The 15282-nt window shown below is 45.9% G+C and overlaps 1 protein-coding gene across 5 annotated transcripts in view; it reads right to left on the bottom strand.

The window, feature by feature from the left end:
* PARP6 (poly(ADP-ribose) polymerase family member 6) overlaps positions 1-15282 on the bottom strand; it is a 51855-nt gene that overhangs the window by 19735 nt on the left and 16838 nt on the right. For 3 of the 5 annotated variants that reach the window (XR_014557928.1, XM_083712669.1, XM_083712670.1), the window contains exons 5-10: positions 13639-13699; positions 11445-11535; positions 7289-7355; positions 6079-6228; positions 5105-5282; positions 2052-2105 (exon numbers count right to left, since the gene is read on the bottom strand). Coding sequence is in view for 4 of the 5 variants with exons in the window: in XM_083712669.1 (XP_083568795.1) it covers positions 2052-2105; positions 5105-5282; positions 6079-6228; positions 7289-7355; positions 11445-11535; positions 13639-13699 (601 nt within the window). In the remaining variant the exon portion in view is untranslated. The remainder of the gene's footprint in view (positions 1-2051; positions 2106-5104; positions 5283-6078; positions 6229-7288; positions 7356-11444; positions 11536-13638; positions 13700-15282) is intronic. The other 2 variants (XM_083712671.1, XM_083712672.1) reach the window with 1 other exon arrangement.

The raw sequence follows: 15282 nt of genomic DNA, 5'->3' as shown, positions 1-15282 counted from the left end.
GGTTGCAATCAGTGGGGGGTAAGGGGGGCAGCATCTTCTCACTTCGTCTTAGGCAGCAAAGTGGGATGGGCCACCCCTTTGCCTGCAGAAAGTCCCGGGAAGATGCAGTCTCCCATATCTCTCCTTCAAGGATCTCAGCAATGGTGGCTGGTGCCCATTGGGGTTGGTGGGGCAGAAAGCCAAGCCAACAGTCAATGCAGCCAGATTTCAATGGCATGTGGCATTGTGGCCAACAGCAGGCAGAGTGAAATTGTTTTAGTTTTGCCCCCATCCTCCTCCCCGCTGAGTTCTACAAGGGGCAACACTGGAACTAAGGAGGAAGCTGACAGCCAGGACCACCTCCTGGATTACTTGTAAGTAAGAAGGCAGGCAGGTGGGGGTTGGCTGAGAGGAACCTTCTGAGGTTGGTGGGGCAGTGCCCCCATTTGCCTGATGGACCAGTCTCCACTGGATCTCATGTAACAGACTTGGCAAAGTGTGCTGGGCCCGGGGGTAAAACCGAGCAACATGGTCCAGGTCCGGTCCCAAATCAAAGTATTCTGAGAGGAGACAGTCCAACAGGGCCAAGGCAAGTCACTAGGCAGGCTAGGTCAGGCACAGGGTCTCAGGCAGGTAGCAGCAATGTTGCTCCTGCAACCAGGGGTGGGGCCCAACAGCCTTTTATCTCTGTTGGGGTAACGGCCGGTCTTGATCCCCTGGTGACTCACCTCTCTGTCTCACCTCCTGCGAGTACTCAGGGCTCTCCTTCTCTCAGACCTCAGTCTCTGCAGCTCGGCAGATGTCGGTGGATTACTAGACCCAGAGGCCGCCTCAGCCTCTCCTGACCCAACTGGTAATGGAGCAGCTGTAAGTGATGGCCCAGCTGGAGGCAACGAGGTAATCCCCGCATCTGGAGCCAGGGCAGGCTCAGGCCCTGGACTCGGCCCAGCTGGTGCTTGTTGCAGGGGAATCTGTGCAGACTGGGGCTCTTCAGAATCAGGCCCCAGACTAGATTCAGATGCCACCTGAGGCAGAGGATCTGGTGCAGGCTGAGACTCCTCTGGTTCCGAGTCCGAGCCCAAGTCCCAGGCCATCACACAAAGGCCCAGTCCCAAGCACCACTGCCAGTCAAATTAAACAAGACTCAGCTATGTGGACCATTGATGGAGCTGTGCTGAAGGGAAGGGTGGGAGATCTCGGGCCTTGAGCCAACCAAAGCCCCCCAGGTCTCTCTTGGGGGAGAGCCATGGCTCAGCATATGCTATTGCATTTTTATTACATAAATGCAAACATAAAAGAAATGCGGAAATGTAACAATACCCCAAGGAGGTAATGTTAAATCTCATGAGACGTATTCCACATTAAGAAGAATACAAGAACAAAATCATAAGTGATGTATCACAATTCCAGATTTCCATAGATAATGCTGAAATCTGGCACTGCAAAGTGGCACCATTAATATCCACCAAGTTGCATAAAAAGCCTGTAGTCATTCTTGGCCTCGTATAACTCTCAAATTATGTATCCTTTTCTTTCTTTCAGAAATGGTCAGGTTCCATACATCTGATGCCATAACGAAAGTCCCAAAGTGTCTAAGGTTTTCCATCTTTGAGCAATTCAAACCCACGCGGCCATTAGTGAAAGGATAAGAAGTTCCTTAGTTTTGCTGCCTGCATTAATGTTGTCAAATAAAGATAATAATGACAGCCACGGTGCACTTTGCAATGGTTGCTTCACAATTCCCAGATCAGTTTAACAATCAATGCCTCATCCCAGGGAACTAACACTTCTCACCTCCTTCAACAAACTGCAGCTCCCAGTATTCTTTGAGGGAAGCCATGACTATTTAAAACGGTATGATACTGCTTTAAGTGTATGGTGCAGCTGTGGCCTTTATCTCAAATAAGCCTCCTCAGAACCCTGCCCAAAGGAAAAGATTCCACAATGTGTGTCTGTGCTTCATCAAACTCCCTTCTCCAGATCTCCAAAGTGACAGAAGCCCTGCAGATCCATGGAACCACTTTGGCTCTCAGATGTGCTGAATCGGAAAACACAGAACAAGGGTTACATACCTGCACGAGGAACCCATACTCCAAAGTTGGAATGTTTTTGCAGTGGCCACCAACCTGCAAAGTGAGCAGACAAAGAAAAAGCCCGGCCACATTACTCTGCACCTGTTCATTCATCACCAATAGGACACATTAACTTTCTTCAAGCACGCATCTGCCGACCACCAATTACATGTAAAGATATTCTAGAAGGGTGTCTCTAAGCCAGACCCTCTGGAATTCCTATTCTGATTGGGACCTTGGCATATGAGAAGAGGCTGCAGTCTCTCTAGGTCAGAGATAGGGAACCTATGGCTTTTCAGGTATTGCTGAACTACAAATCCCAGGCTACTGGCCATTCTGGCTTGGGTGGGTGGGAGTTGGGAGCCCAACATCTGGGCACTTGCAAACTTGCTGCGACCAAGGAAGCTTGCTGATTCTTTCCACAGGATCGTGAAGAAAAGAGCCTGTTACTGCAAGGGAGTTGAGGCTGAGAAACCTTGCAAGCAACAGCCAGGCTACAGAACTGAATCTCAAAGCCAACCTGCAACTTCTCGTGAGGAGCACTCTAAACATGATGGGTTCCAGAGAAGCTGGCAAGCTCAGCTGGCGACGTAACCAAATGCCAAACCTCTGAGAGGTATGGGTGTGCCCTCTTCAGCTCAGAAAAGCCTGTGGTTTTCCACATGTTGCACTCCAGTTCTCATCAGCCCCAGACAGCAAGGCCAAAGATCAGGGATGATGGGAGTTGCAGCCCAGCAACATCTTGAGGGTTGCCAGTTCTTAGTCCTTGCAGTGCTTCCCAAACTTGGGTCTCCAGCTGTTTTTGGACTACAACTCCCATCATCCCTAGCTAGAAGGACCAATGGTCAGGGATGGTGGGAACTGTAGTCCAAAAACAGCTGGAGACCCGTTTGGGAAACACTGGTCTAAAGTAACCTAGCTGCACCAACATCCAGAGTATAAAATCCCATCTTCAAGAGGTGTCAGATCAACTTCATCCAATTTAGGATTCTGCTTTTTTATGGCTAAATTTGGTATTTTTTTCAAATCACATTTAGAGTGTTCTCTTTGGGAATGCTTCCTCCAACTATTAGGTATAGCTACCCAATTTGACTTCTATTCGACTTTTTTTTTTGTTTTTAAGATCGGACAACATTAATCTCTGCATCTGTTTACATAAGGACTAGCTTAGCTTCTCTTTGTTCCTTTTCTGAGCCTAGCAAAGAAACATCTGCATGTCACTTATAGGTGGAGGCAAAACGGATAGAAGGACCATGGCTCAGTGGTAGAGCTTAGGGCTGTGCACTGGATCCGGCTACAGCCCAGATCCCAAAATGAATCAGCCCAATTTTGGGCTGATCTGGGCTTTAGCCAGATTGGGTTGAGATGTCTCCAGATCAGGTTGACGCACCTGGAGCGACCAAGGGCTGTCAAAAGGCAGGGTGGCTGGACAGCAGGAGAGGCAGGCCGTCTTTGCAGCACCTTCCCCACAGGGAATTCTCTGGCAAAGCAACACTCAGCAAGACCAAATGCAGCTGGTGAGCAGAAGATTCAGTCCGAAGGCTAAACCCTAATTCGACACTGAGGCAGGGCTGGTTCAGGGTCAGCGCAGGTCAGCTGCAACTTTGCCCAGGTTGTATTGAGGCTAATTCAAAGTGCAGGGTTGGGCCCTGGATCGGATTGGATTTTTTGGGGGGGTGCACAGCCCTAGAAGAGCATCTGCTTTGAAAGAAGAAGGTCTCGGATCCAACCCCCAATACCTCCAGGTCGGGCTGTGAGAGACCTTTGGTCTGAAACTCTGGAGTGCTGCTGCCACTCAGTGTAAACAATACTGAGTTAATTGAACCAATAATCTGAATCAATGTTAAGGTAGCTTCCTATATTCCTGTGGTGGTTTTATTTGAAGAGATGGGGATACAGCCATTATGTGCTGCTGCTTCCCAGGAGGCTGGGGTGCAACCTCTACCTGAAAAAAGCACCTCTTTTGAATGTCTGCTGCCTCCTCCCATATTCCATCCACATGGATGGCTTGGCAAACACCAACAGCCTTTTCTCTCTCTCCTCCAGGCCACCTACCACCACCAATACCACCAGCATTTTTAACATTTGGCTGATGAAGAGTTCTGTGGAACTCAGAAGCCGGCGCACCATGTTATGAAACTTTGCCATTGCCCTGATAATCAGAGCAGACAGTACTAGGCAAGATGGACTGGCTTTCCATTCTTGCATAACAAGGCAGCAGCTGCTGCTCCAATGACATTCGCTGTAGCTTTTCCCAAGGCAGGCAACCTCCTGCATATCTGAGATGTAAGGACAAGAAAAAAAGAGGCACTGCCCACTTGTTTTGGAAGAATAAAGAGAAGGGAGGCTATTTTTGGCCTGGACTCTAGAACAAAGGGCCTCCTTTCCTTTGCTGCACTCAGTTGCCAACAGAGACCAAATGTCTCCACGAGCAATAGATGAAAAGCAATCCAAATATACCCTTGTAGGTTGCAGCCAAGCTATAAATTCAGCAGCGTCATGTGGGTGCAACAACTACCAGATCATTCTCTTTCAAACGGGAGTTGACAGGTCATATTTGAATGTTACTCCCATGGAAAAGCAAAAACACAAAAACCCCAAGCTCTCTGCACAAAGAAAGCTAGAAAGTCAAGGAGAAAGGTTAAACCCCAAGATGCTCCTTGAGATGCTCATTTTCTACTTGCAGGGAGCTTTGTGGTTCAGGGGTTTTGGGTTGCATTCAATGTAGCATCAAGTTAAAGTCATTGTCAGCACAACGGTTGCACTGGATTCTTTTGCAGCCCAACCTTTAAACTCTGCCATCCATTAGCACAAGGATTCTTGTTATAGCAGACAAAGAATGTTAGGTGCGGGCAATTTTTTTAATGTGGAAAAGAATCTACATATGTGATTCTCCCTGATAAACAGAAGTTAGATTCCAGCATTGCATGATCTCATCGTCATTTATCTCACCTCCAACTGCTAAGTACTAGGAGGAGGAAAACATTATCAAGAGCCCTCCAAGAGAAAACCCATAGCCAGCCCCAAGGGACAAGGCCAGAGAAGAAACCCACCAGAATGTTGAATGGGGCGACACCTGCCTGGGTGCTGGGAGGGTAGCCAAACACTTCCACCTTAGGGTTCTTCATGGTGCAGGAGATGGAGCGGTTCATGAGGCGATTGACACGCAACTCTGGGACGCTGAGTTTGCCCTTCAGCATGGAGTCCTGGATGACAGGGAAGCTGGGAGACCTGGAGACACAGAGAGATCGGCCCTCACAATCGGAGGAGCAGTGGCGACTGGCACCCATTGAGACGGGTAGGATAGAAAGTAGGGAGCCCAACAGGAGGGGGCGCCAGAGCCAATGACAGGCTCAGCCAACTCATTCTGGGTGTACAAGGGCAGCCCTGACACAAAGGAGGAAGAAGCCGACAGACAATACCAGCCCCTTGGGTTACTTGTGAGAAGACAGGTGGAGGCTGGCTGGGGGCAGATTGAGGCTGGTGGCGCAGAGCCCCATTTGCCCTTCTCTGGGCTAATGTTTGGGCTGGGCTTCCCATGTATGTGCACCCCAAACTGGAGAGCTTGCTTGCTCTCTTCATCCCTCAGAGAGAACCACAAAGTAAAGGAATTATGAAGAAGAACTGCTCCACCAGGCTCGTCCTTCAATTGTCATCTGCAGCAGCCATTCCTGTGGGACAGGGCTTGCAGGGTCTCTCCACTGGCTCTGCTGCAAGAACAGACAACTTTTGGCTCATATCTTTAAAAAAGACCCATTCCTGCTGCTCACTACAAAAGCTCTGCCACTACGAATTCGTGCCTGAGCTTGCTTTTTTCCTCCTCCTTCCTCATACGTTTCCCTTTTGTGTCATGTCTCTTAAGAGCCGTGAGCCTGAGGGAAGGGACTGTTCTCTCTCTGATATGGGAGAGCTGCTGTGGGAGCCCTTTTCAGCTGAAGTGCAGCATAAAAATGATTGCAAATAAATAAATAAAAAGAAAGACCCCAAGGCACTCTTGGGAGGAGACAGCGGAAAAGTGGAGCCATACTTGGGGATGGGCGAGAAGATGCTGAGACCGGCACGGAATTTCTTGATGGTGCCACTGGCCTTGAACCAGCTGTGCCGCTTCTCCTGCTGGGTCTTGAGGAAGTCGTTGCTGAGGTGTTTCCATTGCTGGGATGTGAACATTCCCAGGATCCTATTGGGAAGAGAAACAGTTATTGACAGCATCAGTATCATGAACCCAGAAACTGGTAGTGACCACAACAAGAAGTCAGTGGCTAAATAGGTCAGAGGCTGAAAAGCTGGACCAGGTCCCTGGCTCTGAGACTGAAGCTAGTGATCAGAGGCCCAATGAACTTGCTCCTACAATTTTGGGGCCTCTGGAGCCAGAGCTGGGACTCTTATGAGTGCCTTCTCCTGGACCGGAGAGGTGGACTGGAGACAGAGCCTCAAAAGGCCTCCTTTAATCTCCAACCCTTGTTGGAGTAAGTTGCTCACTGGGAGCTCTCCATGGTGCTGAAGCAGCTGGCCTCATTCACAGCTTCCCATCAATGGGACAGGTAGAAAGGAGTCCAAGAAAAGATCTTGGAAGTGTTTTATCCCCATCACTGAACCCCAAAGCACACAATACAATACTGTACTGCTTTTAAAGTACAGTGGTGCCTCGCAAGACAAAATTAATCCGTTCCGTGAGGCTCTTCGTATAGCAGTTTTTTTGTCTTGCGAAGCAAGCCCATTGACAGCTTAGCGGATTAGCGCTATTAGCGGTTTAGCGGCTTTTAGCGGTTTTTAGCGGCTTATCAGCTTAGCGGATCAGCTGATAAGCGGCTTAGCTGCTTAGGAAAAGGGGGGGAAGGGGAAAAAACCAGCAGGAACTCGCAAGACATTTTCGTCTTGCGAAGCAAGCCCATAGGGAAATTCGTTTTGCGAAGCACCTCCAAAATGGAAAACCCTTTCGTCTAGCGGGTTTTCCGTCTTGCGAGGCGTTCGTCTTGCGGGGCACCACTGTAAAGTGCAGATATGGTTGAAGAGAGGTGAGTTTGTGTCTAGAACCCTCTGAATTATGTAAGACTTATATATATGAATATACATACAGTATAACCTACTGTAGAAGGGCAGAGAGTCACGCCCATTGTTCCAATCACTTTCCCTTCTTACCCCACCAACCACTGGAATGTGGCCCATTGGACTAGACAACCCTTGCTCCAAAGCAACACCTTGTGCTTCATGACTCTGCTTAAGAAGGCCTTACTCACTTCTTCAGCTGTAGGCCCAGTCCAAACCCTTCCTTATTGGATGGCTGGAAAACTTCAATGGACGGTTCTGAAGAACAAGAAGAGTTAAGAGTCAAGGGAAGAAGGTAACGTCTAGCTGGGAGAGAGACTTCTGAAAGACTGGACCAGCTTCAGCGCTAGACGCCATAGTAAGGCATCACAATAAATGAGCTACAGGGGTGGTGCATCACGTTTCACCACTTGAGATGAAATGGGAAGTGCTGCCCAACCCTGCTGCCACCAAACCGCCACCGCTGAAGCACCCCTTACCTAGGTTGTGCAGAGGCAGGTTCCGACGAGATTTCGGCAAGATCTTATGTGATTCTGATAAGACCTCATGAGATCTCACCAGAAATCAATGTCTTTAAAAAAAAAAATTTACAAACAATTGTCAAACAACCAAAATAAAAAGAGAATTCCATAAATTCCCCTGGACTTCCCTCCTCCACTTTGTGGGTCCTTGTGTTCACTTTTTTCCTCTTGCATCTTCTCTTTAATCCAAATCTATTACATCTCCATTACTGCCATAAGTATCATTCCAATCCTCCTAATAATTTAAATTGTTTACAATGACTTTTAAGGTAAATTATACATTTTCCTCAATCCTTATAAAATTTTTGTTTTGTTTTTTTAAATATTTTTATTAAGATTTTTAAACATAAATGCGAATATAATGAACAATATAACACTTATCATAACATATTTTCTTCACTTCTTTTGACTTCCTCACGTCTCCCGCTCCCACTTGCATCATTGTCAATTCTTGCCCGCAATTTACCATCTTGTTTACATACTTATGTCCCATTCATTTAAAAAATAATCTAATATTTCTCCCAAAGGTTTATGATTTTTCCTCAATCTCACTTAGCATCCTAATTGCATCTAATTTAGTGGTGGTCAATTATTTATGATCTAGCCTCCATCTTAACATTCAACCAAATTACAATACTTTTTTAAATAAATCTTAAATTTCTTCCAATCTTCTTCAACCTTCTCTTCTCCCTGGTCTCGGATTCTGCCGGTCATCTCAGCTAATTCCATGTAGTCTATCAGTTGCATCTGCCACTCTTCCAGTGTGGGTAGATCTTGAGTTTTCCAATGCTTAGCGATGAGTATCCTTGCTGCCGTTGTTGCATACATAAAAAATGTTCAGTCCTTCTTTAACACCTTCTGGCCGATAATACCCAAAAGGAAGGCCTCTGGTTTCTTAGTAAAGGTATACCTAAATACCTTTTTCAGCTCATTATATATCATTTCCCAGAAGGCCTTCACTCTAGGGCAGGTCCACCAGAGGTGAAAGAATGTTCCATCATTTTCTTTACATTTCCAACATTTGTTATCAGACAAATGGTATATTTTAGCAAGTTTAACTGGGGTCATGTACCATCTATATATCATTTTCATCATATTTTCCTTCAAAGCATTACATGCAGTGAAGTTCAGCCCGTTGGTCCACAACCTTTCCCAGTCCTCAAACATGATATTATGTCCAATGTCCTGTGCCCACTTTATCATAGCCGATTTAACCATTTCATCTTGTGTATTCCATTTTAACAGCAAGTTATACATTCTTGAAAGTACCTTAGTCTTAGGTTCTAACAGTTCTGTTTCCAATTTCGATTTCTCCACCTGGAACCCTAACTTTTTGTCATTTTTAAAAACTTCTTTAATCTGAGCGTAATGTAACCAGTCTCGCACTTTGTCCTTCATTTTCTCCAAACTCTGCAATTTCCAATTGTCTCCATCTTTTTCTAATATTTCCCAATATTTTGGCCATTTGGCCTCCATATTGGGTCTTTTTCGGGCCTTATTGGGTCTTTTTCGGGCCTTCCTAGTTTCTGATTCTTCCGGTGATTTTTGCCATTTTGGCATAATCCATCAGTTTAATCTGCCATTATCCTCTGGTAGGGACTATGTCTTCTTTCCATCTCTGGGCTGGTAACATCCAAGCAGCAGTGGTCACATATGTAAACAGTCTTTTCTGATCCGTTGGTATTTCGGCACCCAGAATTCAATGTCAATGATGCTTCACCCCATCTTATGGGTGGGCCGGCCCTAGTGAACTTTATCAGTCTAGCAGTACAAACTGTATCCTTCCATCTCCCTTCAGTAGCAAGTACTTCTTTGTACGGTGCACAGTTAACACTATGGAATTTACAACTTCTATATTAACTCCTTAGTAGGAAACATGGAGAAAGAAAATGCCCACCCCCCTAAGTTGGCTGGTACACTCCTCCCGGTTCTATTATATGCGGATGACGCAGTTCTAATTTCCTTCTCCTGTGTAGGCCTAAGAAAACTTCTAAGATCTCTCACAGTTTATTGTAATGCTGAACAATTAACAATTAACTATAGCAAATCCAAGATTATGGTGTTCTCTAAAAAAAGAATGAGACACAAATGGAGAATCAACCTATTGAACAGGTATCATCTTTTAAATACCTGGGTATATCCTTCCAGGAAAAGGGCTGGTGGTATTATCAGGTTAAAAATACTATTGCAAATGCCCAAGGATCTACCAAAGTTATTATAAGGTTTTTCTATGGAAAAGGGAGCCAATATATTCCAGCAGCCTCCCAGGTCTTTGCTGCAAAAATATTAACACAACTGACATATGGCTCTCAGATCTACAGCTTCTCAAAACTTGCTCCCTTGGAATCATTCCAAACTAAGTTCTATCACTGCCTGCTAGGGATCCCTTCTTGTGTGTCTAACATAGCTGTCCGCCTGGAGGTCAGATAAATCCCTGTTAGTGCTTGGATATGGATTCTGAAGATCCATTATTGGTTAAAATTTATCTTAACCCTACTGGATTCCTACCAATCCAAATGGAAAGCTATACTGCACGAAAAGCTAAGAGGCTTGGGGTTTTCCCCACAAGTCCTGATAGCTGTAGGTTATGAGAAAGCTAGAACAATAATGCGCCAACAAATTTGGGATGTGGCACTGCAATGCCGAGATGAATGAGTGAGCGAGATGAATAAACACCCAGCAATAAAAGATAATGAGAGAGGATTTGTCAAAATAAGAAATACCCAAATACAGACGGTCATTTACCCTTGCTAGATTCAACGTGCTGCCATCTGCCTTATTGCAGGTCAGAATCAAGGGTAAACCATAACTGGAACGAGTCTGCCCTTGCAGTTTGATGGAGGTAGAAACTGTCTCTCCTGTCTTGTTACACTGCCGTTTCTACAGGGATATACGCTCGGTATTTATCACACCTGTTATTCAAAAATCTCCAAATGGGTCCAAACTCCAATGTCTAAAACTCCTGGTAGAGGACAAGGATCAATAGATTACGCTAAGGGTGGCCAAATTCTGTGTGACTGCCATAAAACCTAGGGAACAAGCTGTGTGGTGTAGTGGTTAAGAGCGGTAGTCTCATAATCTGGGGAACCGAGTTCGGGTCTCCGCTCCTCCACATGCAGCTGCTGGGTGACTTTGGGCCAGTCACACTTCTCTGAAGTATCTCTCAGCCTCACTCACCTCACAGAGTGTTTGTTGTGGGAGAGGAAGGGAAAGGAGATTGTTAGCCGCTTTGAGACTCCTTAAGGGGAGTGAAAGGCAGGATATCAAGTCCAAACTCTTCTTCTTCTTCTTCTACCAAAATGATTAAGGTTTTAAATGACAATTTTAGGTTATATTTTAGAGATCAAGATTTGATGTATATTTTTAACTGCTGTTATATCTGAATTGTCTCTGTTAAACCCAATTTCAATTCAATGTATTCCTGTTGTGTTTTATGATTTTTCTGATATTGTAAGTGAGCTGGAACTGGTGTGTGACCGTAATAATAAAATTCATTCAGTATGGAATTTGCTCCTACAAGAGCTAATGACAGCCACTAACTTGGATGGCTTTGAAAGGAGATTAAACACTTTCATGGAGGAAAAAGCTACTGGAGGCTACTAGCCACAATGGCTAGTAGTACTGGAGAAAGGATGTCTCTGAATACTAGTTGCCAGCAATCACTGGTGGGGACGGTTGCATTGTGCTCAGGTTTTGCTTGTGGGCACCCCATAGGCCTCTGGTTGGCCATTGTGAAAACAGGACGTTGGACTAGGTGAACCTTTAGACTGAGCTGGCAGGGCTATTCTTGTGTTCTTCCTTGTTTACAGGCAAATGTGATACTTACCGGGGCCATCCAGGTACTGGGAAAGCGAGAACCGCAGTCGGAGGACAATGGGCTCGGTCCGAAGGACCTTCCAGGCTGTTGCCACCTCTTCCTGCAATGAGAAGCAGACCATCCTCATTAGTCAAGGCTGTGACTATGGAAGAAGGGAAGGACCAAGGGCTCAAAGTGGAAGTCAGAAAAATACAAGGAAGCAAAAGACTGCAGTGGATCATGGCACTGGATCGGGAGACATTTTCCCCCCTTTCTCATATTCCTAATATTCAGGGCTCTCCAGGGAAGTTTTTTTTGCTGGAGATTTGGAACAGACAGAACAAGGAAGTAGTTCTTCACATGGTACACAGTTGACCTATGGCAGGCATCCCCAAACTTGGCCCTCCAGATGTTTTGGGAATACAACTCCCATCATCCCTGACCACTGGTCCTGTTAGCTAGGGATAATGGGAGTTGTAGTCCAAAAACATCTGGAGGGCCGAGTTTGGGGGTGCCTGATCTATGGAATTCACTGTGACAGGCATGCACTGGTGGACAAAGGTGGGGGGGACCACCCCGGGTGAAATTGCGGCCGCCCACATCCCCGCCCCTGGGATGCTTGGCACTCACTGCACACACCCCGGGATGCATGCAGCTCGACGCACACCCCTTGACACGCGCCACACCCCCTGCGGGCAGCGCACCACGCCCCCTGGGACGTGCGCCATGCTCCTTGGGATGCGTGCCAGCCATGCCCCGGATGTACGCCACTCCAAGTGCCAGAGCAGGTAGCTTCACCACTGCAGGGATGGCTGCTGTTTTAGATCGCTTTAATTGGGAATTGGACAAGGGAATAAGGCTATCATTAGTTGCCAGACTCATGCATTACAGTGGTACCTCGGGTTAAGTACTTAATTCATTCTGGAGGTCCGTTCTTAACCTGAAATTGTTCTTAACCTGAAGCACCACTTTAGCTAATGGGGCCTCCCACTGCTGCCATGCCGCTGGAGCACGTTTTCTGTTCTCATCCTGAAGCAAAGTTCTTTTTTCTTTTTATAAGATTTTTATTAAAGTTTCAAAAATTATATAAAAACAAAACAAAACAATAATACAAACAGACAAAAATAAAAACAAGTATAATTTCAATCGCTTATTTTCTTATAACTTACTTCCCCGACTTCCTCATACCTCCCCTTTCTGTATTCCAATTTCTAATTTATTAATTCAGCAAATCCTTTCCCTTAATTTCCATTTATTTTTTTACCTTTCTTTTCTTTTTACTTATCCATTACAGCTGGAAACCACATAATTTCTAAACCAACGTCCTTCTAACATTCATTAATTTTGCAATGTTTCTTAAAATAGTCCTTCAATTTCTTCCAATCTTCTTCCGCTGTCTCTCTCCCCTGAAGCAAAGTTCTTAACCTGAAGCACTATTTCTGGGTTAGCGGAGTCTGTAACCTGAAGCGTCTGTAACCTGAAGCATATGTAACCCGAGGTACCACTGCATATGGGTACTGGATGCCAAGGAGAAACTATAAGGATCATTGCTTTTAAGCCTTTCTTTGTGGGCTTCCCAGAGGTATGTGTTCTGGTGTCTCTGCTCTGCCTCCATAGCTGCAGGCAGCCATGCTTCTCAATACTGGAAACCCCATTAGGAGAAACTGCTCTTGTGTTTGAACCCTGCTTTCTATGTGGGTTTCCCACAGGCACCTGGTTGGCCACCCTGAGAATAGGATGCTGGACTAGATGGGCCACTGGCTTGATCCAGAAGGACTATTCTCTCCCCCCCCAAAAAAATAAATAAATTATATGTTACTTGATTGTAAAACTAAAACAGAAACAAAACCTCAGTGCGGTTTACAAAGAGGATAAAACAATAAAATCATCAGTGAAAGCAACTCTTTAAAGCACTTTTTTAAAAAGAACAGAATCAGCAATAAACTAAAAACAGATTAAAGCATGCATCAACAGTCTAGGTGTCAATGGATCTACTCCAAGTCTGAACTCCAGCTGTCCAACCCCTTGCACCATAAAAAGTGCAAAGGCCAAGGGTGAGAATTTCCTGTTGCTAATCCAGGAGGAATCAACCTTCCTGACAGTGTCAGAGTTGGGGGAATCTTTCAAGCTTCTGGGTCTGCCGATATCTGGAAAGTGGGGAGTGCATTTAAGCATGTGTGTAGCCTCTTTCTGCCCCCCCATATGACTGTGTCCCAAAACTTACATCTAGAAAGCCGATGTTTATATGCAGGTCAATATCCACGTCGTCAATGGTCCCATATTCGCTGAGGAGGAAAGCAGGAGTATTAGGGAAAGACCAGTGTGAGAAAAAGCAGGAGGGATAAGATCAAAAGGCTGGGGCACATGGAGCTAGCTGATGGCAAGGAAAGTAACAGGGAAAAGCTGCCACTCTGTTGATCTGCAGAGCTTGCTGCCCCCCTGCCCTTCTTAATCCAAACCTGGAGTTAAATGTGTGCCAGCTACTCTAGGTGTCAGGGACGCGGGTGGCGCTGTGGGTTAAACCACAGAGCCTAGGACTAGCTGCAGCTGGCGTGGCAGAAGAGGTTGCCATTTTGGTGAAGAAATGCCTATCTGCATATATGTATGCTTCCCTCCCGCTTTCCTGCCACCCCTTGTCCCTGTCCTCAGAAACACCTGAGAAGTGAGAACTGTGTCCCATTCTAGAAGGCTCTGAATACTTGGTGGAAAGACAGGAACAGTGGATAGACAGTACTGGATATAGCCCTATGAATGCATTTCCCTACCCTAAGGAATCGAGAACTGATGATCTCCAAGGGGCTCAGCTCACCTCTCCAGCTTCTAGTAATATTTCCAGTGTCTTACTTTTATTGCATACACTTAAAGATTTGAACACAGGTGTCAGGCGGCAGAGGAACCAACCCCCAAGGCAGATTGCCAGGAACGGATAAGACAAGGGAAAGTCTTTACCACCTGCTTTTTGTTCAATATTCACAGAGAGAGGTTTGGGGAATAATAATAATAATAAATTTTATTTATACCCCGCCCTTCCCAGCCAAGACCGGGCTCAGGGCAGCTAACACCCGATATAAAAACAATTGATTGAAATACAACTTAAAAACAAGATTAAAATACAACATTAAAATGTTAAAACATCATTAAAATACAGCCTCATTTCAGTGGAAACTCAAATCAAAAACTTTTTTGGGGATGAAAACGTCAAGTCTTCACCAAGGCCAACTATCCAGACTGGTCCTACATGGGCCAGAAAAAAACCAGGGTAGTCCCCAAATAGGAGTTCCATCACAGAAGGAGAAAGGAAAAAAAGAAAGAGGGGGAGGGAATCAAATTGATTCCATGCCAAAGGCCAGGTGGAACAACTCTGTCTTACAGGCCCTGCGGAAAGAAATCAGGTCCTGCAACTCCCTGGTCTCATGATACAGAGCAGCCTCTTGGATGATGGTGTTGTCCCGAGTGAATCTCCACCCACCCCCGTCTCTTCCACTTCCTCATTCATCAACAGCACCACCCCCTCTACGGTTGCTGCTTAGGGCTATCTGTCTCCAAGCCCTTTGCTCTCCTACTTTTAAGGCTCGCTGGGTTCTGGGAGATGGAGGGTCTGGAATAAAGTGTCAGCCAGCTGCTCTGACTCTGCCTGCTCCTCCTCTCCCATTATTTCCCAACTTTTCTCCTCATCTTCCTCTGAGCTGTGACCTCCCTCAAACCCCTGTTGTAATTCTGAACTGTCTTCTTCTCCTCTGAAAGGGTCAGGCTGGGGAGGTGGTCTCCACCATTCCTCCTCTGCTTAGTCCCTGACTTCAGGTCCCTGATGAGACCCTCATAGCAAGACAGGTCCGACTTTGGGGTCCTGAGTTAGTGCCAACCTGGA

Source organism: Podarcis gaigeae, assembly GCF_964106915.1.
Source record: "Podarcis gaigeae genome assembly, chromosome: 14".
Lineage (NCBI taxonomy): Eukaryota > Metazoa > Chordata > Lepidosauria > Squamata > Lacertidae > Podarcis > Podarcis gaigeae.
The sequence above is the reverse complement of the archived record's forward strand: the minus strand, read 5'-3'. Positions and strand labels throughout refer to the sequence as shown.